Source organism: Corvus moneduloides, chromosome 2, assembly GCF_009650955.1.
Source record: "Corvus moneduloides isolate bCorMon1 chromosome 2, bCorMon1.pri, whole genome shotgun sequence".
NCBI classification, from domain to species: Eukaryota; Metazoa; Chordata; class Aves; order Passeriformes; family Corvidae; genus Corvus; species Corvus moneduloides.
Genome location: NC_045477.1, coordinates 98,823,649 through 98,851,613, shown reverse-complemented (window position 1 = coordinate 98,851,613; position 27,965 = coordinate 98,823,649). Strand labels below are relative to the sequence as shown.

Genomic DNA, 27,965 nt, shown 5'->3' with positions numbered 1-27,965 from the left:
GTTGGTTTTGGGAGGAATGGGGCAGGGGGTTCAGGGGATGGGTGTGAGTGTGTTTTTAAAAACTAGAACTTCTCCACTCTGTCTAAGTTCAGTGTGATCTCCTGGGTCACTACGTGCATTCTTTGTAGCTGAGAAGGCTGGGAAACTCTAGGAGCTGTGTTAAGTGTTACCCACTCCTTTTTACTGCAGTCAGGAGAGAAACCATGTACCTCATTACTGCTTCTTCATGGGCCTTTTACTCCACAAAAGGCAGTTTCTTCCCCTCCTCCTGCATTAGCCCGTTTCACATCAGAAAACACCAGTCTTCACTTCCCTCCAGCTAGAGGTAATTACTACTCCAGGTAGTAATGTCATGCATAGCTGATAAACATCAAAGCTGCAGCTCTGCCTGAGAACAACTAAGGAGTGGGAAAGGAGACAGAATACAGGTAATGAACACAGTGATATTCCTACAGGCACCAGAAAGAGTTTTTTACAAAAATTCAGACAAAATAAGATTGATTTCTTCCCCAAAACCCACCTATATTAAAAAATTACAAGAGAAAAATGAAATTAAAGAAAAAAAAACCAAAACTTTCTCCTGCAACCTGCAATTAGAACAGCAAGAGCTGGGATGCTGCTTGTTAACACATGGAAGCCCACTATGGAAGGAGAATTCACATTAATAAAGTCTCCAACTGAATAGTACATATCCACAGTGATTTTAATAGTTTAATAGGGTTTAGTTTCTGAATCATACATTGTCATGTCTGACATAAAAAGATTGAATTGATTTATTAGCTACAAATATAAATATACCTGAATTTTCTTTTTTGCCTTAAGAATAAAAAAGTACCATGTGTTCAATCTTCCAAAGTTAGACTCGTAAGGGAAAAGAAGATAATCATATGAAAGTTTTCAAGAGTACACAAACAGATCATTTACATGCAATATGAAATGGCAAGTCACTAAAAATCAGACTCTTTCAAATCTGTCCAAATGATTGTCACTACCCATTGTAATAACACACCATTTGTCTTCAGAGCCCATGGAAACTGGCAAGTCTTACTCCATAATTTCACTCATATTCCCATTTTTTTATACACAGAGCTTCCCAGAAGCCTTTAATGGTCAGAAGATTTATTTGTTTCTATTTTTTTTTTTTGCATACACCATTTTAGTCTATTTATTCCTTGACTTTTCCTTTCTGGTGAACTGCAAAGCAGTTCTTGCTCCTCATTTTGCTGGAGTGAAAAATCCCTCCCCTTTTCTTATGTCACATAGATGGTTCAGGCACAACAACCTGATTTTGTCCTTTTGGCTGGCTTGTAGTCCGTGATGTCTACAGTTTGCGGTGGCCCCTCAGCTTTCTGCCGCACAATTATTGGGACTACCATGTCAAACACAGTTTCAAAGAGGTAGTCCACCTTGTATCCTGTCTTTGCACTGGTCTCAAAACACATTTTCTCAGCTGCTGGAACATCCTTCTCATCTAGCATTTTGTATTTCAGTATCTTTTTATAGAGTGCAATCGCATCCTCTGCATGGACTTGTTTTCGCACCTTTGAGCCACAGCTGGCAACAGACTTCTCAGGTCTATTTTCATCCGGTGGTAAAGTACAGTCATCACTGAGGTCAACTTTATTTCCAACAATAGCAAAAATGCAGTCAGCACTTGCACTGTCTGTCAGTGCCAAGAATTTTTCTTCCAGCTCAGTCAGGCTCTGGAGGCTGTTCACGTCGTACGTGAGGATCACAGCAGCCGCTCCTCTGCAGTACATAGACCCAAGGCCATGGAATTGCTCCCGTCCTGGCAAAGGTTTAAACACAACAAATGTTAGCGTGCTGGAAAACACATTATTAACCAAGCAAAAGAGCTTAAGGAATTTTAAACAAATTTCACAAGTCTGGATGCAGCAGCGAAGGTAAAAATGTGTTATTTGTAGTACTTTCAGGTTTTTCCTTCTGTTTTTCCTTAAGAGAGCAACAGTGCCACAGAATAGCTCTGCTCACTGCTGGCTCAGTCACAGAGAAGGGAATCTGTAGAGACAAATGAGCGAGGAAGCTCATGCAGCATTCACATGTGCAGAGAGCAAAACAAAGCTGGCTTCTTTTTTATTAAATTGCATGCTAGTTGATTTACGTCACATTAACTACTACCCTGCTTGCACCTACAGATGGCCCATCCATCTACCTCACCATTTACAAACAAAAAAGTTCTACTGTTTCAGGTTCTGCTAGAATTTATTACTCCTATAAATTCAGCACACATTTTCAGGTACATCCAGTTCAGAAATCTGGATCAAAATCAGTAATCCACTTGTTCTTAGGTTTTGAAGGATTTTGTAAACTATTTAGTCTGATGCTACACACCCACAGTTCTCAGGAACATTGGCTTGACGGGAAAAAATCCTTGTAAATGACTGTGGAATAGGAAAGGCAGAAGAAATTAATGCTGAAAAATGCAGGTCAACACCCATTGGGAAAACACACCTGCACACAAACATGCACACTGTGAAAGGAACTCAGAATCTACCTCCAGCTGGGAACAGAACAGTCACTGCAGTAAATCCTTTGACAAACATCAGGACTCTACTCCACAATTTCCAGAAGAGACACAAAGTGTTCACCATTATCAGTAAAACAGATCTGGAAAACCTCAAGCTAGAACATGAAATCCAAATCTCATTGCACTTTTAATACTGAGTGAAACTCTGATAACTGCCAGAGAAACAGATTTGGAAAGGTGAAGAGCTCACTATAAAGAGAGGTAAAAGGAAGCTGGTGAGGATGCTTAAAAGTATGTGAAACATTTGCATGAGGAAAAATTGTGGGATCTCTCAGGCTGGTGAGTGATTGGAAAAAAAGGGTAGAAACAAATGTCTATAAATTCAGGCCTAATGCTGAGAAAGTAAATAGTTGCTCTTCAGTTACTTTCTCGTCACACAGAAAATGAGAATTTCACATCAAAAACATGCATGTAATTTTAATGCTTTCCTGCAAAGTGAATAATTGGTAATAGCAGTTATATGATATTGCAGAGGTCAAAAGTTCAATGAACAGCATTCAGAAAACCATTAGGCAAAGTTTATGGAAAATTGCTTCAGCGCAATTTTGTATAACCTCTGATTTGCTTTCCCTCAGCAAAAGAAATTCTTTAATTAATGATCTGGTATGTAGGAAAAAGGAGGTTTAAAAAAAAATTAATAGCTATACCCTTGTTTAGGTATGTTGAGTAAGAGCAAGGGAGATTGGGATACAGGGCAGGGAGGAGGTCAATCCCTTTATGCTTTTTTTTCCTCCAATATCATGTTAAAGTTGTACTTTCAGTTGCACTGCAATTGAGTCTTTAAATGTCCCAAATTTTTCAATAAAGTTTGTGCCATGGCAGATTTTGTTTTCACCCAAACCCCGATTATACTGTGGTCTGGAAACCACAATGGAACATGTATCTCCCCATTCTCCCACTTCAGATGCCTAAGCCACAAAACGCAGCCCCCAGAATCATTTGCTGCAGCAACCGAGTACTAGAACAATACTATTACTTCTTTTATGGAATTTGTATGCTAATCTAATCTTGCACAGCATAATACAAACCATGACACTTTTACATGGTAACTACCAACTGACTACTGCTGCAACTAATATATTGTGGAAAGGGGGAAAGAAACAGTAACAATTTACCTTACATACAGGATTAATTATGTCAGAGGAATTATGGATAGTCTCCCTTGCTCATCCTCACAGCACAATCAACAAGAGAAAACTGCACAATGTATTTTTGCAGCAGTTTCCTTGTACAGACCACTTCTGACACTTAAGGGCTAGAACAACTCTAAATATGGAAGAAGACCCAAAACTACACAAAGTATTTAAACTTATATCTGTCCTCAAGGCATCAGGCAAAACAGTATTAGGGTGAAAAACTTACTGCATAAGAACAGCCATCCCCTTCTTATAGCCAGTTATTTTTTCCTCTGGACCCATCTGGTCCCACTCCAACCACACATTTTTTTATACAACTAGTTAAATTGAATGGTAAGCCCTGAATCCAACAATTTGGCCCTTTCAAAAAAATAATGGTAACAGAAAGAGTGACAAAACTATCAAATAATTTGCAGTCAAAGGAATTGCAAGAACCACCAAATCAACCACAAAGGCACATCATCAGGGAAAATTCTGGAAACCAAGCAACCAAAAACTAATTCCCATTTTTCTTTTCATCTTTATATTTTGCCTTGTTTAGAGCAGTTCAACAGCCCTACAGCTGTATCCCTATCTGCAGCACCATTAGCTTTCCAGAAGCTCTTCCATCAAGTATACAAACTCCTGTTGGAGACTTCAGCCACTCAGAGACAGCACAGCCAACAAGCATTTTCAAAGTCCTATGATGAAGGAAATCCAAGAAAATCATGAACAAATCAAAGAGTTTTGAGCCAAATGGACCTCAGTACCATAAAGTTCATAATAAACCTAACAGAGAAAGAAGCAGACCTCGATGTCGCTCTTGGAGCTCTCTGCCTGCCCGTGGCTGCTGAGAGTGGTATCCAAAGTAGTCCATGAAGTTGCTGTGGATGTTTATGAGAGCAGAAGCCAGATTTAAATGCTCCTTACCTACCACCTCTTCAAAGGCTTTTACCACAACTTCTGAAGTGGCACAACTTCACACACACGCACTCTTTCAAGAAAATTTCTATCGAAAGAACTAGTTTTAAATCTCTCAGTGTTGAGCACATACAAGAACGTAAAACAGGCTGTTACTTTCAGGCTGCAAGGGATAAAACACAACGAATATTAAAGAGCTAAAACGGTCTTCGATAAAGTGTTGAAAAAAGTACTGTTTCTACTCTGATAGCACAGTCTGAGTGGCAGCACAACTCAGTTCCTAAGGTAAATATGTAGTGGGGGAAAGTACACAAAGGTGGGCTACACAGGCATGCTATCATTGCATTAAAATTGTACAAGATCACAAAATTGTCCAGGAAGTTCTCAGTCCATAAACTAGGTATCTTCCAAGGATTAGCACTGTGATTTACGCAGTACTGTAATCCAAATAGTAGAGAGGAATTAACACAAACACAAGGAATCAGCTAGGTTTTGTCTTTCAGATTCTCTTTCTGCTTTATAAGAGTCTGAACTTGAGTATACACAGAGAGCGACAGGAACCATGCCCTAGGGAGGTAGCTAGAAGAGGAAAGAAAAGAGAAAGTATGACACCCATGACACAGCACAGAAATCAGTATCAAAAAGAAATTATCTTTAAGGATTCAGCTTCAGTAGATGAAGGTTCAAAGGGTGACACTTATGCTCTTGAGTTACCTCAGCAGGAACATCCTCAGGATCACAAAAGTAGACAAAGATCCCTTTTGAAAACGGAACAACATCTCCTTCTGTTTGCAGACAAGGCAGTAAAGTTGTGACCCTTTAAAGGGCATCAGGGGAAACCATTTTTCTAGGAACTGAGATTTCTATTTCTGCACATATACCAAGATATGTAATTACTATCAAAGAACAAACAGTAAAGGTCCCTAAAGGTTTCAGGAAAATTCTCCTGCCCACTTATGAGTCAGGCTGTCAAGTTTTGACAGTGATGAAGTCAGAGTTCTTCATTACCTTGTTCAAGATTGGTATTTATTTCTTGTAGGTGGCTTTATCATATTTCCCTTGAAGTCAGGAGCTTTATTAAGAACTGCACTACACCTCTGGTTACTTGGGGATAAAAATAAAGCTCTCCATCCCAAAGGATTAACAAGGAGGACATAAGTAGGAATAAGTGGAAACATGAGTCACAAAGCACTGGAGAGTTCAATTTCTACTTGTCCAGGAGCTGCCCGAATACATGATTTCCTGATCTGCCAGAAAAATGCCAACATTTGGTTTTTCTTCAAGACAAAATTCCCCATGGAATTAAAGCCTCTGAGAGAGAGAAAAACTAAATAATTAAGTCAACAAATGCAAGCAAACAAAAAACTCCACCACAACACCCCCCGCTCCTCCCCAGAAAAAAAAAAAAAACAACCACCAAACACAAAATCAATTACAGTTGAGCAACTATAAAATTCATTTAAGCTCCACCTTCACCCAGTATTATACATTCACAAAGCTGCATTATAGAAGACACTTGCATATGTTGAAGTTTCAGAATGCAACAGATGTCTAGCTCTGCTAAAAAACAAGATGACATTTATTTTGTTTATACTCATTACTTAGATATGAATCAACATTCACGGCATGAACTGTGGCCTATTTTAGCAGCTTCTATTTAAGTTATTAAAATTAGATATGTATGTCTTGGCCAAAGCAGAATATAACATAAACATAGGAGAGTAGTGATCTTAATACCCAAAGGGCTTCACTTTCATGATTTAAAGCAGAAAGAGCTACACATGGAAGAAGAAAATAACAACCACATGGGTTAAGTGAACAATGAACAAAGGAGAATTCTTTAATACAGCTCTCCAAAGAAAAAACATCAAAAACAGTCAAGAAAGTGGGCTCAAAGTAATACATTATTGAGACATGCTTACTCCACTTCTAAACACAATTTATTTTGAACTGTTAAGTCAAAAATCTTTATCTCATAATAGAAGACTTAAATTTGTGAAAGAAATAATCTCTTCCCTTAAATCTATGCAATTTTTACTTAATGAGCAAATACTTTGAGTTCTGAGGGAATCTGAAATTGCCAAGACCCTGCAAACATCCCCACTCTACAAACGTGAATTATTCTAGGCTTATAAAGCTCCTTCTGCAAAACAGCAGCTCAGTGTCAGAAAACAACCCACACCAACAAGGAACAATCATTCACTTCTCACTTAAGCAGGACAAGAAATCATGATCAAACTGAGCCCTGTCCTTCAGTCAGCTTTAATTATCGTACTGATTCCTTCTTCCTACCAATATACACACACAGTCCTTACCACAGCAGTTACTGACAAGCTTAGATCCAAAGCTAAGAGCCAAGCCTAATAGCATTTAGGTATTTATACTGCTGCTTTTATATAGATAAAGGAAATGTACTCCATGAGCTGCTTCTCCTCCCCTGGAGGCTGGCATTCAGGAAGGCAAATATACTCTGGACATTAATTCCAAGCACTACAAATCTCTTCCCATAAAAAAAGATCACAATATCCCAATGGAGGCAAGTCCCAGATTCAGAGGAACCAATGATGTATCTGGGCTGACTGCCACAGATGAGAAAGCCTTATGAACTGTAAGCAGTGAAGCAAAAGATGCTCTCCAATACATTTAACTCCATGACATTTGAATAAAAGGCAGATCTCGAGACTGCAGTGCACTGTTATACAGGAGGAATGTAACATTATTTTCCTGATTGGGAAGTGGCATTACATTATGTCACAATAATCTAGTCCCCACTGAATTCACATTCAGAAATCTTACACAATCTACTGGCAGACTATAAAATAGAATTCTATCCAATATTAAAAATTCAATTTAATAGATCTGATTTTTGCCTGGACAACTGGATAAAGTTACTCAAGAAAACCCAACAAGTCATCTAACTGGAAGCACAGAAAGTTTTGATAAAACAGGAAATGCCTTGGCACTATAATCCCAAATTTATGAGCCATGTTTCCACAGTATGACTTTTATCCTGAGAAATGAAGCTGTACCCTTCTACGTAAATAAAAATGTTAGAGATATTTTTTTTCTTTCTAGAAGTCTACCATCAGTGATCCAATAGTGTCTGGAATAAAACACATCCAAAATACATGTAAACTCTGTTACTAGAGAATCCAAATTATGATAGAAATAAAAATCTAGGAAAAATACACAGAGATAAGTAAGTGAAGGGCTGTGAGAAAGGACTAATTCTTAAACACAATTTTTAAAAGAGCATGAACCTTATCTTTTTTCTTTGGAAGGAAACTTATGTAGGAATACTTAACAGATATTAATATATTCTCCATGGAATAACAGGAAAATCTACAATAGGTTTCAGGAAAAGCTGGATGAAAATAATAGCATTACTAAGCATTTTCTAAGTCTTTTACTAGGGGTTCTGTCTCTAAAATAATACTCAAGAGAAAAAATAAAGCTCATCTTTTATTTTCATTCCTTTACATAAAAAAGCCAACATCCTTGTGGGCATCTAAGTTAGCTATTAAGTTTCTGCCATGAGAAGACAACTACCCCCTGGAAGGCTACTCTACACCAGCACCTACCAGTGCACATTAAGAAATGCGGTTCACTCTTCCCCTGCTTTATCTAAGGGTACCAAAAGCACAAATTATGTTGCCACACAAATAAAATAAACCACCACAACCTGTCTGGAAAAGGAATTAATTCAGAATATTTATAAATGAAAAGAATCACTAGAAGGCATCTGAAATAAAGAAAAACGGGATGCTTACTTACCAAAAATGGAAATTCCACTATACTTTATACCTAAGAATAGTAGTACATTTAATGAAAAAAGTTTTATGCAGATGTCTTTTAGCCTACTTCTTTCCTCTCCCCTTGAAGTATAACAACTAAACTAAAGCTAATTAATATGCCATAAATAAGATTTGAAGGACATGTTTCAGCAAGAACCAACAAATACGAAATATGTAAAGGACTTTGCATTAAAATTTTACCCACTTCACCTACTTTCTTGAAAGATAAGTCTTCCCTTAAAAAGGATTAATAACTTCACTAAAGTAATGCCGTCTATATTTCTTCACAGATTCAAGCTTATTGCTTGTTTAGAGCCTTTTCAAAAGGAGAGTTACACAAATCCCAGGATGGTTGGGGTTGGAATGGACCTCTGGAAATCATCTAGTCCAACCTCCCTGCTGAAGCAGGCTTGCCTGGAACAGGTTGCACAAGATCATTCCAGGCAGTTTTTGAACATTTCCAGATAAACAGGATCCAAAACCTCCCTGGACAGCCTGTTCCAGTGCTCTGTCACACTCAAAGTAAAGAGGTTTTTCCTAATACTTAGATTACACGCCCTGTGTTTTGATTTGTGCCTTCTGTCCCTTGTCCTATCACTGGGCACTACTGAAAAGTCTGGCCCCATCATCTTGACACCCACCCTTAAAATTTGTATGCAGTGACAAGATCCCAGCTCATCTCAACCAGCTAAAATAAATGACAGCAGGAACCACTATTAATGTGCTTCTCTTTCTGGTTCTCACCAGCAAAAAGTGCTCATAATTCTATTTTGGCTGTGTTTCCTGTTTTTCTTTTTTGCTATATACCCCCAGAATGATTATAGGCCAACCCACTCAAGAAAGCCCTAATTTGTCAGGAGAAAAATCCCCTTTACACCCCTGACCTTTTAAAGAACATCTTTCCCGCGTCAAACTTGAAGTATACCAGCAGGTCAAGCAGTTTCAACCAACTCTTTAATTTTTATTAGAACATCAATTCAATTAACATTCCAAAAGTGATACTTTGGCACAATTCACATAAAACAATCCTTCCAAAGAAGTTCACTTAAATGGGCCTTTTATTGTTAGGACAAATAGCACACTGAGAAGTTATGCAAGAATGTCAGCGTGGTGTGCTGCACATCACATGCCAAACTCTGCAACATGTGGTTAATGATCTACAGGATCATCTGAGCGTTATCTGAAGAAGATGGGTTGTTGAAATATGCTTTTCTCCAGCAAAAAGGCACACACAAACCTCTGTTTAAGAAGAACGGCAAAACAGAAAATAATGGGATTGTTTTGCTACAGATTAGTTCTGCTTCGTAGTCTCCAAGAAGATTATCAATCTAGGCATGTCCTGGTAGAAGCTCCAAAATAAAAGACTAGTCACCACCTTTTTCTGATGTGTGGAAGAAATGCCTCAAAAGCCACGTGGCCTTAATTCAGAGCACACCTCCAAAGAACCAACAACTGAAACATGGGTAAAAATTTGCTGTGTTTTTTTGACAGTTAACAGTGCGATAGTTTGTGGAGAAACGTGCTTTTAAGTAAAAGCTTAATTTTCTAAAGGCAGCTAAACTAAAAGCAGATGCCTAGCAGTTTACAGAGGTGCCAATCAATCTGTTACATCCTGCAGAGCATTCTGAGTCACAGAGGTATCCAAAAAAGCCTATTACCACAGATGAAGCCTTCTCACCCACAGCTCAAATATAATAAACACTCCTCAGTCATCCTGTCAAATCCTGTATTATTCGGTCATGAATTACTTTAAATATACCCAGAAACTTTTTTAATCCAGCCCTGAAGAGTAGTTTGTCCATCTTCATTCCACAACTGGTAGTGAAGTCTTGCATTTCTGGTTCCCAATGACAGACCCATCAGACACACTCAATGAAAGGAGATCAAGTTTACATGGGAGAGAATAGAAGAGGAAAGAAAAAAAATCATGAACGTAAAAAACATTTACAGAGCATGATCAGAAACCAACTGTAATCCTCATTCAAATCTGACCTCCTGCATAATAAAGATGATAGAATTTCACTCTGTCCTTGTCTTGTGACTTAGGAGGAATTTGTGTTCTATAAAGTAGCTAAAGAAAGGAAAGTTAGTATCCCACCAATAAGGCATTGGAGTTCAGCTTTCAGATTCTGAACTTTGATAGACCTTCAGCTTCACAAAGTAATCTGTTCAAAAAACAAACTCCTCTCCCTCAAACACCAAACTAAAAAAATATCACATTCCCCAAACCCCAGAAAAACTCCACACTCCTCCTAAAAAGTATTCCCCTATGACTTAACCTCCTTCTTGTTAGGCCAGAGAAATGAGTATTTTTTCCACTCAGACTCTTTGCCTCTGGCATATTTCTCTAAACTAAAAACCATACCTGTAGCTCCCTTCTCCCACCTTTCCATATTGTTTTAATTACCAAGAATGTAAAAAGAGTCTCACTGAAGTTATAACGTTACTTAAATTCTTGACTACTTTTATCTCTTCCTACACTTGTACTTTTCAGAACAGCTCATAGGTTCTGGGACACCACGAGGTACCAAGAGCTTGGTTTGCCATCTACTACCAACTCAACGGACCTTGCAACATATATTGCTGCCCAATGACTCTAGCTTAACCTGTTGCCAGCACCCCATAACATTAGTCTCTCTTCATTTGCAGCCTTATACATTTGCTTAGTGTATTTCTAGCTGCAATTGTCTTTTTATAGAGAGACTTATAAACTGAGTGCCTTTGGACTAAAGGCATATTTAGGGTTTCCATAACCAGCAATGCCTTCAGCTGCACAATGCCTATATAAAGGAGAAGAAATATTATCAGAGAAGATTCTTATTATCTACAAGATTTAGCCCATTAACTAGTTTCAGCTTTTCTGGAACTAAAGAATACCTGGAATCTGTTCTGCTACATAAATGCAAAATCAGTTTTTTTGCTGGCAAGAATAATTCAGGACTTAGCATTCTAATAATGAAACTAAGATGGAGCTTCTAAACTCATAAGAATTTTAATTTCAAAATAGAAGTTCCCATAGAAACACCAGTATGCTTTCTATCCAAAGCTATCACATTTCATAAAAACATGAATATGCTTTCTATCTAAAGTTTTAAACTTCACCATATTATGTCTAGCAACACAAAGCATTACATAGAGACACAGAAAACCTCCTAACCACATCACATAGCATGTTTTTGCCAACAAAACTTTGGCTAGACCGGTATAAAAAAATATATATTTGTAGCTAAAGATCCCACTGATGTCTCTACAATCCTAAATAACTTTTACATTTAGCCAGATAGATTTACTTTCTTCAAACCATTCATTTTATTTAGTTCTCTTTATATACTGCATTCATTTCTTAAAAAACAAGATAACCCCGGAAGATTCAAGCAGTTTATGTATTTTCAGCTGTCTGGAAGGGTAGTGCCTTGTAAAACATGAACAGAACTAACCTTAACCCTGCCAGACCGGCAAGTGTACCAAGAGTTCATCTTCAACACAAACTGAAAAAACAACACCAGTATTTATCTATTTCTCTCTGAAATCTCACAGCTGTGAAAGGAAACGTTTTATCTAAACACTGATACCTGGCAAAAGAAATGAGAGCACAAGAGACTGATGGGACATTACCATCCTGTCTACGAGCAAATGCTCCACCAGAAATCTAGCATCAACACCATGTCTACTGAAAATGTGGCAGGGTGCTTGAGAGTTAAATTTATGAAGCTCCTGTATGCCTGTACTGAAATGAAAGCAGGAATGCAAGAATGAAACTAGAAATTTAAATCTGAATAAGTAAAAAGCATTGATGTAAAATTCTTCTGAAACTATGTGTCTAAAAGAAAGTCTGAAACTGCTCCTTAGAAAGAAGTGGTCATTTGGCAGCTTTCCTTAAGGAAAATATGATTGGAAGCAAATCATAAGGGGGGGAAAAAAAGAAACCTTGGATTTACTTTGGAGGACTTCTGCAGGAAGCAATATCACTGAACACTTAACTGGAGCAGCAGAGCTTGATGGTCAAATATTGCTCAGCAGTAACAAAGAGGCCACTTACAGCAAAGGGCTGTACAACAACCTGACCTGGGCAAGACACTCACTTCTGGCCTGTGGGAGAAGCTTTTCAGCTTTAACACCTGCTGTAACACCAATTCATATCCTCAAAGAAAAGTACCTTCTACAGAAAACCAATTCATTTTCCACAGGGTGAGTTCTAAAAGCAGCTGGTTTTTCTTTCCAGTACCTGAAAACTGATATTTTTTCCTTAAATTTACAATTCCTTTCTACAGGGGTAAAGGCACTGCAGATGACCCCACTTCCCGACACAATTTCCAAGCAGAGGGTGTTGCCAGGTCCTTAACTTCAGAGTCACTCAAAGGAGACCTTCAAAGCCCACACTCCCTCCCAAAGCTAGCTCTTCAAACTGAGAAGCAGGTCCTTAGTCCTGCTTCGGCAAGAATGCGTGGCCAGGTGTACTTTAGCACAGTTTGACTGGCACTGCAGGGCCAGGAGGTCACTCCACACTTACTGGATGTTTTATACTGCTCAACAAGGAACTGGCAAGTTAGCTTGGTGTGCTGGTTTGGCTGGGCCATAGTTAATTTTCTTCACAATACCCAGTATGGGGCTGCGTTTTGGGATTTGTGTTGCTGATTTGGGAAACTGCATAGATAACACAGGGATATTTTAGCTATTGCTGAGCAGCACTTGCACAGTGTTAGGGAATTTCCTGTGTCTCATATACTTCAATACATATTTTAACTTTAATTAATACATAACACATACTTTAACCAATATGTACCTTAAGAAAGAAATCTTGAGGACACACAAGCAGGCTATCCCTATGTGCTGAAAGATGATGTAGCCTACCTGGACTTCAACAAAGCTTTTGATACTGCCTCCCGTAGCATACTGCTGGAAAAGCTGGTGGCCCACGTCTTGGAAAAGTGCACTCTTTGCTGGGTTAAGAACTGGCTGGACACCTACACCCAGGGAGTGGTGGTGAATGGTGCTGCATCCAGCTGGAATCTGGTCAGTAATGGCATCCCCCAGGGATCAGTGTTGAGCCCAGTCCTGTTTAATATCTTTTTTGATGATCTAGATGAGCAGATTGAATCTACCACCAGCAAGTTCACAGACAACACTGAGTTGGGTTGATCTGCTGGAGGGTAGGAAGGTTCTGCAGAGGGACCTGGACATGCTGGAGCAATCAGCTGAGACCAGTGGCACAAGGTTCAACAAGAACAAGGGCTGGGTCCTGCAACAACAACCCCAGACAGAGCTCCAGGCTGGGGACAGAGTGGCTAAAAAGCAGCCCAGAAGGAAGGGACCTGGGAGTGCTGGTCAACAGTGCATGTCCCATGAGGAGAGGCTGAGGGAGCTGGGGTTGTTTAGCCTGGAGAAGAGAAGGCTCAGCAGGGACCTTATTACCCTCTACAACCACCTGAAAAGGAGGTTGTAGCCAGGTGGGGGTCGGCCTCTTCTCCTGGGTAACCGGCAACAGGACAAGAGGACATAGACTTCAGCTGCACCAGCGGAGGTTTAGGTTGGACAGGAATAATTTCTTCACAGAAAGGGTGATTAGACATTGGAATGGGCTGTCCCTGGAGGTGCTTTAGGAAAGACTGGACAGGGATGGCACTGAGTGCCATGGTCTAATTGACATGGTGGTGTTCAAAGGTTGGACTTGATCTCAGAGATCTTGTCCAACCTATTTGATTCTGTGACATCACCCAACCTGTGAGGGGCTGGGGGTGCACTAGAAATTGGGACACAGTCAGGACAGCTGGGCCCAACTGACCAGAAGGATATCCAACACTATATGGTGTCATGCTTAGCAGATAAAGCTGGGGGCAAGGAGCAGGAAGTGGGAAATGTTCAGAGTGATGGCATTTGTCTGCCAAAGCCAACATTACACATGATGGGGCCCAGCTTCCCTGGAGATGGCTGAACACCTGCCTACCAATGGAAAGTGAGGAATGGATTCCTTATTTTGCTTTGCTGGTGCACACAACTTTTCTTTACCCATTAAACTGTCTTTGTCTTAACCCATGATTTTTCTCACTTTTACTCCTCCAGTTCTCTCCCCCATCCCAGTGGGGCAGAGTAAGCAAGAGGCTGCTTGGGGCTTAGTTGAGATTGCCCTCCTAAATGTATCTCAATAAGCACTTTGAAATTCTACCACTCGTCAGCATTCGTGCCAGCTCTCAGCAAAGAATTGTTAAGTCAGAGTCTGCCCACTACCTCACAGACAAGAAATTCTTCCTGTTTTTTTTCATTCTTTATTCCTGTTCTAAGCTGAGTTACGTTTTTCCACTTCCTCATTAGATACTTTGCTATAGCCTTAGCTCTTTACAACCTCTTTTTTTAAAATCAAAATTCCCTATAGGATTTTTTGCAGAAGGGTTAACTACATACCTACCAAGTCAATCGGTACAATACACCATACCATGTTCTAAGTGAGGAAACACCATAAACTTAATAAACATTTTAATTAAGGGCATTGACATTTTAGAGAGGACAAAAAGTTTATTGTTACTCATTGCACACCCTCTTTGGATTAAGTTTTGTATCCAACCATACATAAAATCAAATGGTCTACTCTTTTAGAAACATTCATTTTTCCATATTATCACTTTAACCCCAAACACATTATATGCACTTCTGCCTCCTGGCTGTCAGTCATTTCCCTTCTTCCCAAGTATAGGAAACCAAACCATCAAGAAGCAGCTGTAAACTCTTTTGTGCACATCCACCCAATAGGAGTCACACACAATAACACAGTAAGTTAGCTTTCTTTCAGACCCACAGGAGAGCTTCAGAGCTTGTTGCCCAGAGAGGCTGTGGGCATTCCACCCCTGGAACTGTTCAAGGAGAGGTTGGATGGGGCCCTGAGTAAGCTGATCAAGTGGGTGGTATCCCTGCCCATGACAGGGGAACTAGATGATCTTTAAGATCTTTTCCAACCCAAACCATTCTAGATTCATTTACAAGAGCATTAGCTATAGCAATACCTATATTCCATCAAACTCACTTTCATGATAATTCTTTCCATTAATATTTCAAAAGCACTAGCAGCAAAGACAGGCCAACAGAACCCAGCCCTGCCCCTCAGTGCTCCACTTCAGGGCCATCCCAGGACACCAGCCAGAGGCTTTTAAGAACCTCAGTACATAGACAGTTTCAGGGATCTCCAGACTGTTTCTAGCACAGCATCAGGCCACCAGAAGCAACAGTTTTTTAGCCTTCAGAAATCAGTCTGGAAGGTCACATATCTCTGGGAATGCACCTTCCAACCCTACCACACAGCCAGAGACCATCCTCTTCTTCCACAGCTGCAGCACAACTTTGTTCAGTACAGGCATTGGGGCACTACAGTGTGGAGAGGGACCCAAGTACACTAGCCATGCTTCCTTTTGAAGATAAAATTAATTACTAGGCTCATATGTAGACAGCACCTCAAGCATTATTTCCATAGATCTTTTATCCTACTAATACGTTTGCAGGTTGATTAGGAGTAGAGGACAGGAAGAAGAGAACTGGAAATACTTCTAGAGGCCTAGCTCTTACAAGACTGTAGTGCAAGACAGCAGCTAAGTGCTGGTATTCATCACTGATCACTACTAGGTGAGGAAGGGAAGGAAAGGCATCTACAAATGACAACATTCACATTCCAAAAAACAGAGTCCAGGTTTCACAGGAACACATTTGAGAGCTGGCAGGCTGTTTTGTCAGAAGTGACCTCCTGTGTCACATGTTTCAAAAGTGAGGAATGGTTTTTGCACACGTAACAAATAACACAGTTCTCCAAAATGCTTCAGGAAGCTCTGGCTATCAGATCAGTAGCAGGTACCCACAGCCGGTCTGCCCCTCCAGTTACTTGGCAAGTGCCTCTTATTTAAGGTTAAACCATCTTTTGGTGAAATGGAACTGAGGTGCAGTGGATAACTATATGGTAGCTCCTGATTTGTAACATTGTGTTTAACTTCAAACCAGCCTTCACTAGCAATTTGAAAAATATTTAAACTTTGCTAAATGTGTAGAAATAAAGGCCATGGATCTTGCAAAAGAATGAAAAAAGTTTACCGTTTTATTTTTTTGAAGAGAAACTCATACTAATAACATGGGACATAAAATTAGGGTCACTCATTATGATTTGTTTCAATGTTTTCAATGACTTATAGGCAGGTGCTCAACTAAGAACACAAGCAATGAATAATTACCCTTGAAGAAAATTACAACTGCTTCTACTCCTTACCAGCTACCACCAGTTTCTACTCAGCTGAACTCATCTTCACTGGGTGCTTCTAAATAGTTGCTATTTGTCAAAAGCAGGAGGCAGTGCTGGTTATCCAGTGGGCTGCCTTCAGCAAATATCAGAAGTGGGAGACTGTGCCAGACACAGTGCTGCTACCTGGGTTTTGTGGGGATGTATTTAAAACTTCTTCAAATTATTAAGATAATTTTATCACAGGATGTGTGACTTGTGTTTTCAGAGCTTACACTAAGATAAACAGATGGTCTTTACATTTCCAGCACTACTTCCTTTTAATTCTATTTCCAGCTTCTCTGCCTACACACTTAAAAGCATACATGGTATCCACAGTTTAACAGCATTAATTTGAGAATTATAGAACTGTAATCAGACAAGAGGCATGGTACATAATCAACCTCATCTCACTAACGTTCTCCAACCTGGTACAAAGGAAGTACCACTAAAAATCATAAACAACTCAGTTCTGAATTTTCTGAACAAAATAAGCTATAAAGAGCAATGTTACCACTGTCCAGTGTCTGCACATTCAACCCTCATGCCAAGAGGGGAAGCAACTTACGGAAAAGGAACTGCTTACTGATTTGCTTGCACTGCATCCTTTTCTTTCATAATTCGGCAGTATCTCTAGGTCACAAAGTGTTCTGCCACTCAAAGAGAAGATAGACACCAACTATTCCACTTCCACTGCGGTTCTGAGATGTGAAGTGAAAAAAGAAGTTGAACACGACAATGTTGAAAAGTCACACAATGCTAGAACAGGAAGGGAGATAAGGGAAACAATACAAATGTCATACACACAGCTATCTGCTGCAGGAGGGAAAGCTCATGTCTTAAAGACGGTTCTACAGTCTCATAAAAGTAAGAAGCAATCATACTGGTAGGGATTGGAGCTGAGTTTGAGAGATTTTTAGTTTCACAAAATTAGAGATTTCGTTTTTAAAAAAGCAACAGCCTGTATCAGGAAGGAAAAAAATTTAAAAAATACATTCAGTCTCATTGTACCAGCGGGGATTTTTTCTTTTGTTTTAAAACACCTAAGTCTCACTTGCAGCTAACCACAAGATTTGATGGTCCCTTTTATGAGGCTTGGAAGATGCTGACTCAACTACACAGAGCTTTTTCTTTCATTTATTTTTGTAACTATAAGCCACTACAGATTCAGGTTATTTCTCCCTTTTCTGAATGAACCAAAATCTTTGCTTTTTTTTGAGAGCAAATGATAGGTGGAAAATAAACAAAAAACCCTCTAGAATATTACCGAGATCCTTATTTCTACTTTCAACGATTAAGAAAAGAGCAACAACAGATTTATATGTCCAGATCACAGACGTCACCATGAAGAACAGAAGCTGAATTTTTGAGGCCTTTCACAACAAAATCTCACATGTTTAAATATTATATATGACTAAAAATTCACAGGTAGTCATCAGCTGCAGAATGCAAATCAAAAGTTTTCCTGTTATTTGAACTGTACTGAAGACCATTATTTTTAAACTAAGTATGTAAGAGTGGTTGGATGGCTGGACAGCATCCTTTCTCTGTATTTTTTAAGAATCTCCTGAAGTACAAAAACAGTAGTTAGGAATATTAAATCATGTAACAGAATATAGAAAATAGGTCATTATATTGAAAAGAAAGGCTGAGGGAACAGGGAGAAGTATCTACATCAGATGCTCACACAGGTCTTTAGGCTCTCAGCACAGATTGTCCATGAACGGCTTCTTGGTGGCCCATGCAAAGCCAACTTCAATTCTCATCTGCTTCCTAAGAGATGGAAAGGTATACTAGGAAATTCACAAACACATCTGATGATCTATCTCCCTTTAAAAACCATGTTAATAAGCACTCTTCTCGATTTGTTTCTTTCCACACCTACCTAGGTGTGGAAATCTTGAATGCTTATTGAGTTGGTTGCTCTAAAGGAAGCTATCCTGAATCTCCTGTGATGTAGGACAGCAAACTACTTACATTAAGAATTCAGATTAAGAGCAAAAACCCACTCATTTCCTTTGACCACCTCTGCTCTCTGCAGCACACTTGTATAAGTGAAGTTTAATCACCAACCTGAAATCTCATTTCCTAGGCATATCTTCAGGTACTGAATATGAAATTACAGTTAATCAAGCACAGGAAAAGGAATTTATCACAGCTTTGATGTCTTTGGATCAACCCCCTGGATGTTGTACCCAGTGTTTCCCCAAAAGAAAGGAAATCATTCAGACTTGGAAGACAAAATTATTCTTTCTGTTCCATAACTTTTAATGGCTCCAAATGTATCCACCACAGAATCAGTGTCTTTCTAGATGGAGACCCAGACAAAGGTTACTTGTTTGGATATTTTGCAATAGCACAATGTGACTCAAATGAGGGATTACTAAGTGTACCTTCAGTTCAGGCAGTAAAACACTGCCACTTGGAAGCTCACACGGCCAGTGGCTTCAACATGAGACAGCAATTGCAGTGAAGCAAACAATTCATCTAGATATAAATATCAAGATACTTAAACTAGCCAATAGAGTATCAGGAGAAGCTCAGCCAAGGCACTGTGAGGCTCGTTATGAGTCTCCTTGGTTTTGACATTTGTGTCACCAGAGTGTACATGTACAGAGGTGGAACTAGAAATGTATTCACCATACATGAGCGCTCAAAGTAGTAATTGTAAAACAACTACCAGCCCTACATTTGTATTTTAAGTATCCATTGTCCCCTTCCTTCCAAATGAGAGCAAAAGTTCATTGCATAGTCAATAGAAAGACACCACAACCCTGACTGCCTAAGTTCAGGCACCTAGACATACTAATTTTAAAACCTATTTGTTTTTCATTATGGAATGTAACTGGTATCTCAGGGAAACAAAAAACCCAACACACACAACTGAGTCAACATGAGTTACCTTGCACACGTTCATCTCTACATTACAGCTTATGAAGTTTTCTGTTGTTCTGTGCAATGCTATTTACTCAGCTAGACAGAGAACTACCGGGAAAAACATCTCCCATCCAATCCCTGGGTTTTCCCCCCTCACGCTCAAACTGAAAGAGCTGTTGTTTCTTAGACAGCTCAGGTATACATTTCACAAATACTAAAGTCAAACTTAAGAATGCAACAGGGCATTAGTAACTTGTTTTCTTGCCCAGAACACCTACGCCTTTACATATACCCTCTAGGACACCAGTTTAACTGAAGCCAATAATCCAGTTCTTGGACACCCTTATTTTCTCCAGTCTCTCCTACCAGCTCCCGATCCACCAGGAAGACAAATTTCCATACACCTGCAATTTTTGTCAGCAGCTTTGCCATTGCATTTACATTGTTTTACTTACCATTTTTCTTGTTCATGCCTCCCTCCCTCATACATTTTCAGTACTGTCACAAAGCAGACAGTCAGTACTTAAACTAATCTTTCAGCTGCTGAGTCAATTTTGACAGACATCTGCAAAATACACCTCTTCCTTCAGTAACCAGGGAAGAAGAATGCAATGCCAAAAGCACAAACTCTTCATTATGAAGACTCTCAGTATTGCTCCAGCCTAGAATCTGACTTTTTAAAATGCCATATGCAATCAGTTCAAGAACCTGTACCAACTCAAGTCCTCTTGAGGACGCCAAAGTTGCTCATGTTTGTCGAGCACAATGCCTTGGCATGATACTGGACAGCTTTAGCCAGGCACACATCTCAGGTCACTGATACTACTCAGGGAGAGTCCCACTCGAACTATTGGGTAGTTTCCCACTTCGGCTAGAACAGCACAGCCACTTTGCGCACTATTATTAAATACCACACACAAAGCAGGGATTTAATGTGGGGGCTGGAAAGGTAGCACAGAGGTTCACACACAACATTTATCTTGGCCTGTACAAAGTACTCACGAGGTGCCATAACCTCCCCATTAGCTTGCCTCTGCAAGTCAGTACTAAAATTACACATTAGAAATAAAATTCTGCTTTCAAGAAAGTGAGTTAGCTATAGCTGAATAAATTGTGTTACTTTTGTCTTCTGTCTCTTTTTGATATGTATTTTTCACAATCCCCTCTGACAAGGTATTTCCATATTTTTACTTAATTTGCATACAAAAGCACTTTCAGCTGCAGTGAATTTGTTACCTTTGACTTTACTTGTGTATCATTGTATTTTAAATTGCTGGACACAGAAGATATAACTTCCTCCAGGACCTTCCCCAGGCTGTTCATTATTTCTTCATATTTTTAATCACCTCCCAAGTTATTCTGCTCTTTTCAGAAAATGTTCATTGCAAAAAAAAAAAAAAGTAATCCAGTGCACTGTTTCACAACAAAAAAACCATGTTTCAGGGATGGTCTAAAGCTTAAACCTTTATTCCTTCCTCTGAATCTACTTCAGAGGCTTTAGATAGAGCTCACTGACAGTGAACTCTTCAGGAATTTCTGTCCCTTCGAACCTCCACTCTTACGGTTTCCTTTTGAAGATATGAAAATATACAGCCTATAACCATACACAGTAATCTCAGGGAAGACACACTATGTGTGTATGCAGCACTGGTCCTCAGCCATCATTGTTTTACATACATCAATTATGAACAACTAATTAAAGTCAACATAATATTCTGCAAAATAATTTTCCCAAGGGCAGAAAGGAAATAATTTTTTTTTTAAAAATCTAAGACTCTTGCTGGTAACTAGCCCCCAAGCCGTGACTCACCAGCAACAAACCTAAGGCATTTTATTCCCTATAACTTCCAACTTCTGTGTTGTTTAGTTCTCACCTCTTGAGCACAGGTACACAGCAGCTTTTCTCACTGATGATCCCTGATGCCCAAAACAACACTTTTTGAGGTGATATCCCCTGTGTCCTTCCAACAAGAAACCTCCTCAACTAAAGATACTTCATTACATATTCAGCAACACTCAACCCCAACTGCTGCCAGAATTTCATCTGGTGTAGAAAGGCACATGCATCAGAGCCCTCTTTGGCTTCAACTAACCTAACTCAATCATCTCATCTGCAGCTTCTTTTCCCCTGCTGTAATCCTCTACTTCCAAACGTCAAAACCAGAAGAATATCAAGCAGAGTAGCTACCATCGGTCTACACTTGTGAGGAAAACATGTCACCTAAATCCTCCTTTCTTTGTTCTGTTTCAATATGACGGGGGATCATGTTTCCTGCTTACCTACTGCCAACTCCATACTGGACATCATATATTCCACACAGGGGAATGCTTGGTTCCAGCTTCCTGGGCTGATCTCACACTCTGAGGACCAAGCCACACCCCATCCCAGGTTTCCCTTGAAAGCTAGGCTGAGTCACTGCCTTTACCAAGAAATGAAGTGTAGCTGCACCAGGGGATGTTCAGATTGGACATCAGGAAAACATTCTTCACTGAGAGGGTGGTGAGTTACTGGAACAGGCTCCCCACAGCACCAAACCTGTCAGAGTTCAAGGAGGTCCCTCTTGGTCATGTGGTTTAATGGTTTAGGTTTAATAAACCTGCAAGTAGCCGGGAATTGGACTTGGTCTTTATGGGTCCCTTTCAGCTCAAGATATTCTTTGACTCAGTGTGCACAAGGAAGTATTCATCAACACAGATAAATTCTGGGGGGAAAAAAAAAAAAAAAAAAAAAAAAAAAAAAACCAGAAACCCACAAAAACCTCAAAGCCTAACTAAGCAAGGGAGGAACCTAATCCTTCTTACCAGGGGGAATCTAACACGTCTTACCAGCTAAACATTCTCACCTTGCCCGAGAAAGCTCAGCACAGGCAGCTGCCGGCACTGCAGCCTATGAAACCCCAGCAGTCACAGATCAGAAGCTGTGAGCAATTCACACGTGCTCACCAGCACCGATAACATCAGACATCAGCAAACCAGTCACAAGAGGCCTAAGCAGTCATCGGGCAGATACACTGCAGCTGACCCAAGGCACAGAACAGCCTTTTCTAGGCTGTTCATCTCCTTTGTCCCTAACTATACGAGCTCTGACAACAACAACAAAAATATATATATACACACATATATATCTATATCTATCTGAGTATTCATAGAAGAAAAAAAATCAAGTCAGTCAGTGTTGACAGATAGCTCAAAATGAGAGGAAGGAAAAGAAGAGAAGTTTGCTTTCCCAGTTAACCTTTATGGTTCCCCATTATAATGCTGCATGAATATCTGTTGGCAAGTTCAAAACTCAGCCTCTTAAAATAGAATTACAGGATCCTGATGTGAACTTTCTAAAATACTGGTCATTCATTTACCGGTTGGTTGCTCTAATACCAAGCCAGCAACACAGAGGACATGACCACTAATAATTAAGAAACCTTGTTGCTGGTGTTAAAAGACCACTTATCTGTCAGATGAACAAATGTCAACTCAAAGAGACTGAAATCTAACATACAAAGAAAGTTTTACCTTTTGGAATACCAAGGCATCACAAAACATGCCTGAACAACCAAAAGACACCTACAATATCATTAGCTGTAGCCAGTCCACACATTATTATTCCAAGTTTAATGGTGGAATAGGACCAAGACCCTCAAAACTTCAGGAGGTTTTGTGCTGCCAGACAGAAAAGATTACATGCTAGCTCTGAGCTACACACCATCAGCACCCAGCAGGAAGTTTTAGTTTACTCCACAGCTGCTGTCAGCACTGCCTAGAAGATATATATATATACACATACACACACACATATATATATATCCATGTATATACACACACAGATATATATATATATACATATAGCTTTGACATCCTGAGTGTCCAATCCCCAATCCTTTCACGTGAGAAAGTTCTTCTCATTGATGATGTTGCTTACTTTCCTTGCTCCAGAAAAATACTGCTTCAAAAAAACTATTACAAAGGTCTCAAAGCATGTACTCAAATGCTTTCGAGACTAGGCCTCTATCCAGCAAACTAGTTCTTTAAAACAGGCTAAAAGTGTACAGTTTCTTTTTTTTTGTACCGTTCATGCTCTCTTTTTTTTAGCACCTTTGAATTAACTGATCCAAAGAGAAAACAAACAAATGTAATTTTTCACATCAGAATATAAGTAAATAATTCTATGCACCAACCACAAATACAACAGCAGCCATGCTAGGTCAGAGACAAGACTGTCTATCCAAGCCTCTGACAAGGGAGAAACAGTCAAAAACAGATGGCTAGGAAAAGAAGAGCTCTGAAACATGGCAAGCATATGATACTTCTCCCAAGTATTCCCCATCTGCGGCTTATTTGTTTCCTTGACTTGAATGCAACTTCCAAATAACTTCTCTCATAATCATCAAATTGGAAAACAGGAAATGTGGAACTATTTGCCATGAGCATTTATATTAAAAAAACAATGAAGTTTCACGACTTCTGCACACCCAATTTACAGGGCTTGTGGATAAGAACATGAAAGATTTAGACTAGACTAAGCAGCTGATTTTTCCAAGGATAAGTAGCAGTGTGAATGTACAGGTAAAAGAAGAGTCCTCCCTAGAATAACTGATTTACACTTCAAGTCTAACTTGGTAGAACAGGTCAGGTGTGCACACTGTGATTTCATGAATGATAACAGCACAGAAATGTACATTTTAAGCACTTTGGTAAGCAAATTTAATTCTTCCTAGGAAAATGAGATTTTTCTAAATATCAGAGCAGGAAGTAATGCAAAATCAACAGTGATTAGTGAAAATGATAAGCATTTTAAATAATTCAGAAAATCAGAAATAAAACTTGTCTAGTACTAGTATCCATACACACTTAACTTTTGATCCATCACCACTACTGCAGATATTCTCGTCAATCACTAAAGTCTAACTGTGCACAAACATCACTTTGTATTACAGAAATGAAGCTTCAGTATATTGAAGCTTGCATTGTTACAGCCAAATGCCTAACCCATACCAGAAACACAAATAACCATACAATCTGAACTGCAAGTAAAATATAGGGGACTTCTATGGAGATAAGTCCCCAAAATAATGCTGATAAGTGACAACAAAAATAAACATTCATTCACATACTAAATACAACATGAATGGAGAAAATGAAAAAATATGCATTCCAGTTTACCTTGTTTAATTATGAATTGAACTAGTACAGTAGTTACTACCATGCAACCCCTAATTTTTGTAGGCCAAATTTTCCATATTTCTACATCATACATAGTTTAAAGTACTACTGAGGTATTAAGACAGACATCCTGAGCTGCCACTCAGTATTTAGGTAGGTGGGATGGGTGCAAACTTTGATCCATGTTTTTGTCATTGCTGTGCTAAAGAATTTTAAATCTCCTGGATGATTGATTGTTGCTGGATTTCTCTACATATCTACACATACATAATTAAAGAAAACAATGTATCAGTGTTTGGTAACTCTATAACTGCTTCACAGAATTCAGTAGTTAGCTACATCAGGTTAATAAACAGACAAGAAAAGCTAAATTTTAAACTCCTTAATACGCATGCCAAGCTTACTTGGTAAGCCCACCTGGTAGAGATAAGACAGTGAGACCACAGAGAGATAAGAGGTGCACACCAAGGTCTCCACACACACTGAGGCCCGCAAAAGCATAAGGTCCGCACAAAATAAAAATAATAAATAAATAACACCGACTTTTGAATCCCCTTGTGACTTAACACCAGAGTTACAGTGTCAACAAGGTCCCTTACTTCTTCACCAGGACAGCACATATGTGCCCTGGGAGCTTCTATTTCTCCCAAGATTAATGAGACCTGTTAATAAACGAAAGCCCACAAGCCCCAACAGTCCAGCCCAGTTTTGGCAACTTCCATCGTTCTGCAAGAGCACCAGTCAACAGGGAGACAGTGCAAGAGCCCTTGCCCGCCTCTGAAACACAAGAGAGGGGCACCCAGGCTCAGTGCTAACTCCAACAACAGAGAAGAACAAGGAAGACACATTATGCCACCCCTGGTACAACAGAGCAACACTTTTCAATTGCTATTCTGCAGATACAGGTTCAGCAATTCTGCTCCAGAAGTCCTGCTGAGCAGCAGGAACTTCTGCAGAGCTGTGCAGTGGCCCTGCTCCAGGCAGCAGAGGGAATTGTGGCCACTGGGAAAGCGATTGTTGAGCTCTAAACACTTGCATTGTCCTGAGACAGGTAGCACCTGGGTGCTCCACCTGGCACATGGAGATTCCACCTCTGGAGCTTTCCAGATTCCACACACAACTGGAACCTGATTCCTCAATTAACACAGAATAAACTACTGCAAAAAGAGTAAATGACTGAAAAAAGGGGTTCTAAAACCAGCAGATGAGCCTTGGAGGAACTTTTTTTATTATGCATACTAAAAAAAAAAAAAAATAGAAGGGTGTAATGGAAATTACCAAGGAACAATCTCACCAAGACAGATAGTTTTTTTAATTGAAATAAGCCCACTGCTAATCACCCACGGGGGTCTGGCTTACTAGAAACAAGTAGCAACTGCCCACAAGAGACTCCCCATAGTAAAACACATCAATTCCAAAATTAAAGTAGATTTTTTTAAAAACGATGGCAAAGGACATAGAAAGTATATTTAAGACAGAGCTACTGATAGAGAGCTTTCACGATAGTAACAGATAACTAAATAAAAGAAGCAAAAGCTCTTAGACACCTCCTCCCCACACTTCCCAAAAGTGTTTCTGTATAACTTTTCAGCAGTTTCATTTCTCCCCTTCCTCCTTCTCAATTCCTGACACAGGAAAAGCCATTTTGGACTAGATTGTGACATGAAGTGACACAGCAAACGAACTTCCCTCCCAAATTTCGTCAAGAGGAAACTGGAATATTGCACGATGCTGCAGCCCCACAAGGACATATAACCTCCATTCTTCATGCTGCCACTAGCCAATTTTTTAAAAAACCAGCTAAACATGAAAACAAACAAAAAATAAAACAAGATTATATTTCCAAAGAACAACTTAAAAGCAAGAGTGTCCATTGACTTCATTTTGCTGGACACTCTGGTCCTTCACATGACAGAGCAGAGCTTCCTGACTTAATAGTCAAGAGCAAGACATTCATATGACTAAGACCACAAGCCACTTCTCCAGTCTTTGCCCTCCCACCTCCTCCACCCCAGGCCTCCAAACCACAACCCACACCGACTCCTGCATCCCGGAGATGCTGCCTGCCACAACAGTGGGACAGCCAGCCCCTTGCTGCTATCCCAGACAGAGACTGCCGGCAGCCCACGCTCTCTGTGCACCAATTTCTTACAGCTGCGGTGAAGGGGAACGCCACGTCGGAAGGGCTGGCAAGCAGCACGCGTTTGGAAGCCCGAGTCTGACACCAGCTGATATCTAACTCAGCAGTACACAACGAGAAGGGACGAACAGAAGCCATAACCTTTCTAATGCCTGACTGAACTTGTAGTCAGTAGCCATCTACTCGGGTAAAAGAAAGCAACCAGGCACCGCAATCCTCCCCGTACATCCCCATTTCGCAAAGCAATTCTAAAAGTACCAGAGATGAGCAGCTGTAAGGCCCCTTAAGGCCCGTCAAAACCGTGTCTCTTTTCAGACTTTGTCCTACCACCAAACCCTGTTTCAGGCGACTGACTTTACCGTAGTGCCGAAACAAGGCGATAAGCACCAGGGCAGGTTTCCCGGCGCCGGCCGCCCCCACCGGGGCGCCGCGGGGGTCACCTCCCCATCTGCCCGCCTCCTCTCGGAAAGGCGAAGCTGTCCCCAGCGAGCTCACCCCCACCGCAATCTTTGCCATCAGCAGCTCGTACGTCAGGGCCGAGCCAAAACTGGGGAAAAGAAAGCCCTATGCATCCCAAGGTACGGAGGGTGCCGGGGGCAGCGCCGCTCTCACCGGACCCGGAGACAGGGGCAGCCCGCCAGCAAACACCCCGCGGGTTTCGGGGAGCCCCGTTCCGCCGGGAAACGCTGGGAGCGCCGGGCCGGACCCCATCCCCCCCGTGCCGCCCCCTGTGCCGGGGATCCCGCTCACCTGCGGTGTCCCAGATGGAGATGTTGTACGGCCCCCACTGCTTCAGGTAGAAGGCGCCGCCGACGGTGCTGACCGTCTCCTGGAAGCGCCGCTCCATGTAGCGGTGCAGCAAGGAGGTCTTGCCCACGTTCATGTCCCCCAGCAGCACCACCTTCCCGTCCGGCTTCTTCATCGCGGCTCGGCTCGGTTCCGTGCCGGGGGCCGCTCCCGCCCCCTTCCCCGGCTCGCTCCGCTCCGCTCCGCCCGGCGGGGCCCCGGAAGCGGCGGGACGAGGACCGAGAGCTGCCTCCGCCGGCACCGCAAACTTCGGGAACTCCGCTGGAGCCGCCGCGATCCGGCCCCGGTTCCGGCTGCTCCTCCTCCCCCACCTCGGCCCGGCCCCGCTCCCGCCCCGCCAGGGGGAGGGAACGCGGGC

The 27,965-nt window shown here is 40.7% G+C and overlaps 1 protein-coding gene across 1 annotated transcript; it reads right to left on the bottom strand.

The window, feature by feature from the left end:
- Positions 1–685: 685 nt before the first annotated feature.
- Positions 686–27,908, bottom strand: RAB20 (RAB20, member RAS oncogene family). The gene is made up of 2 exons (XM_032100565.1): positions 27,551–27,908; positions 686–1,789 (listed from the first exon to the last, which is right to left on the bottom strand). The coding sequence occupies exons 1-2, from the start codon at positions 27,720–27,722 to the stop codon at positions 1,269–1,271; spliced, it is 693 nt and encodes a 230-aa protein (XP_031956456.1). The 5' UTR covers positions 27,723–27,908; the 3' UTR covers positions 686–1,268.
- Between the last annotated feature and the right edge of the window lie 57 nt (positions 27,909–27,965).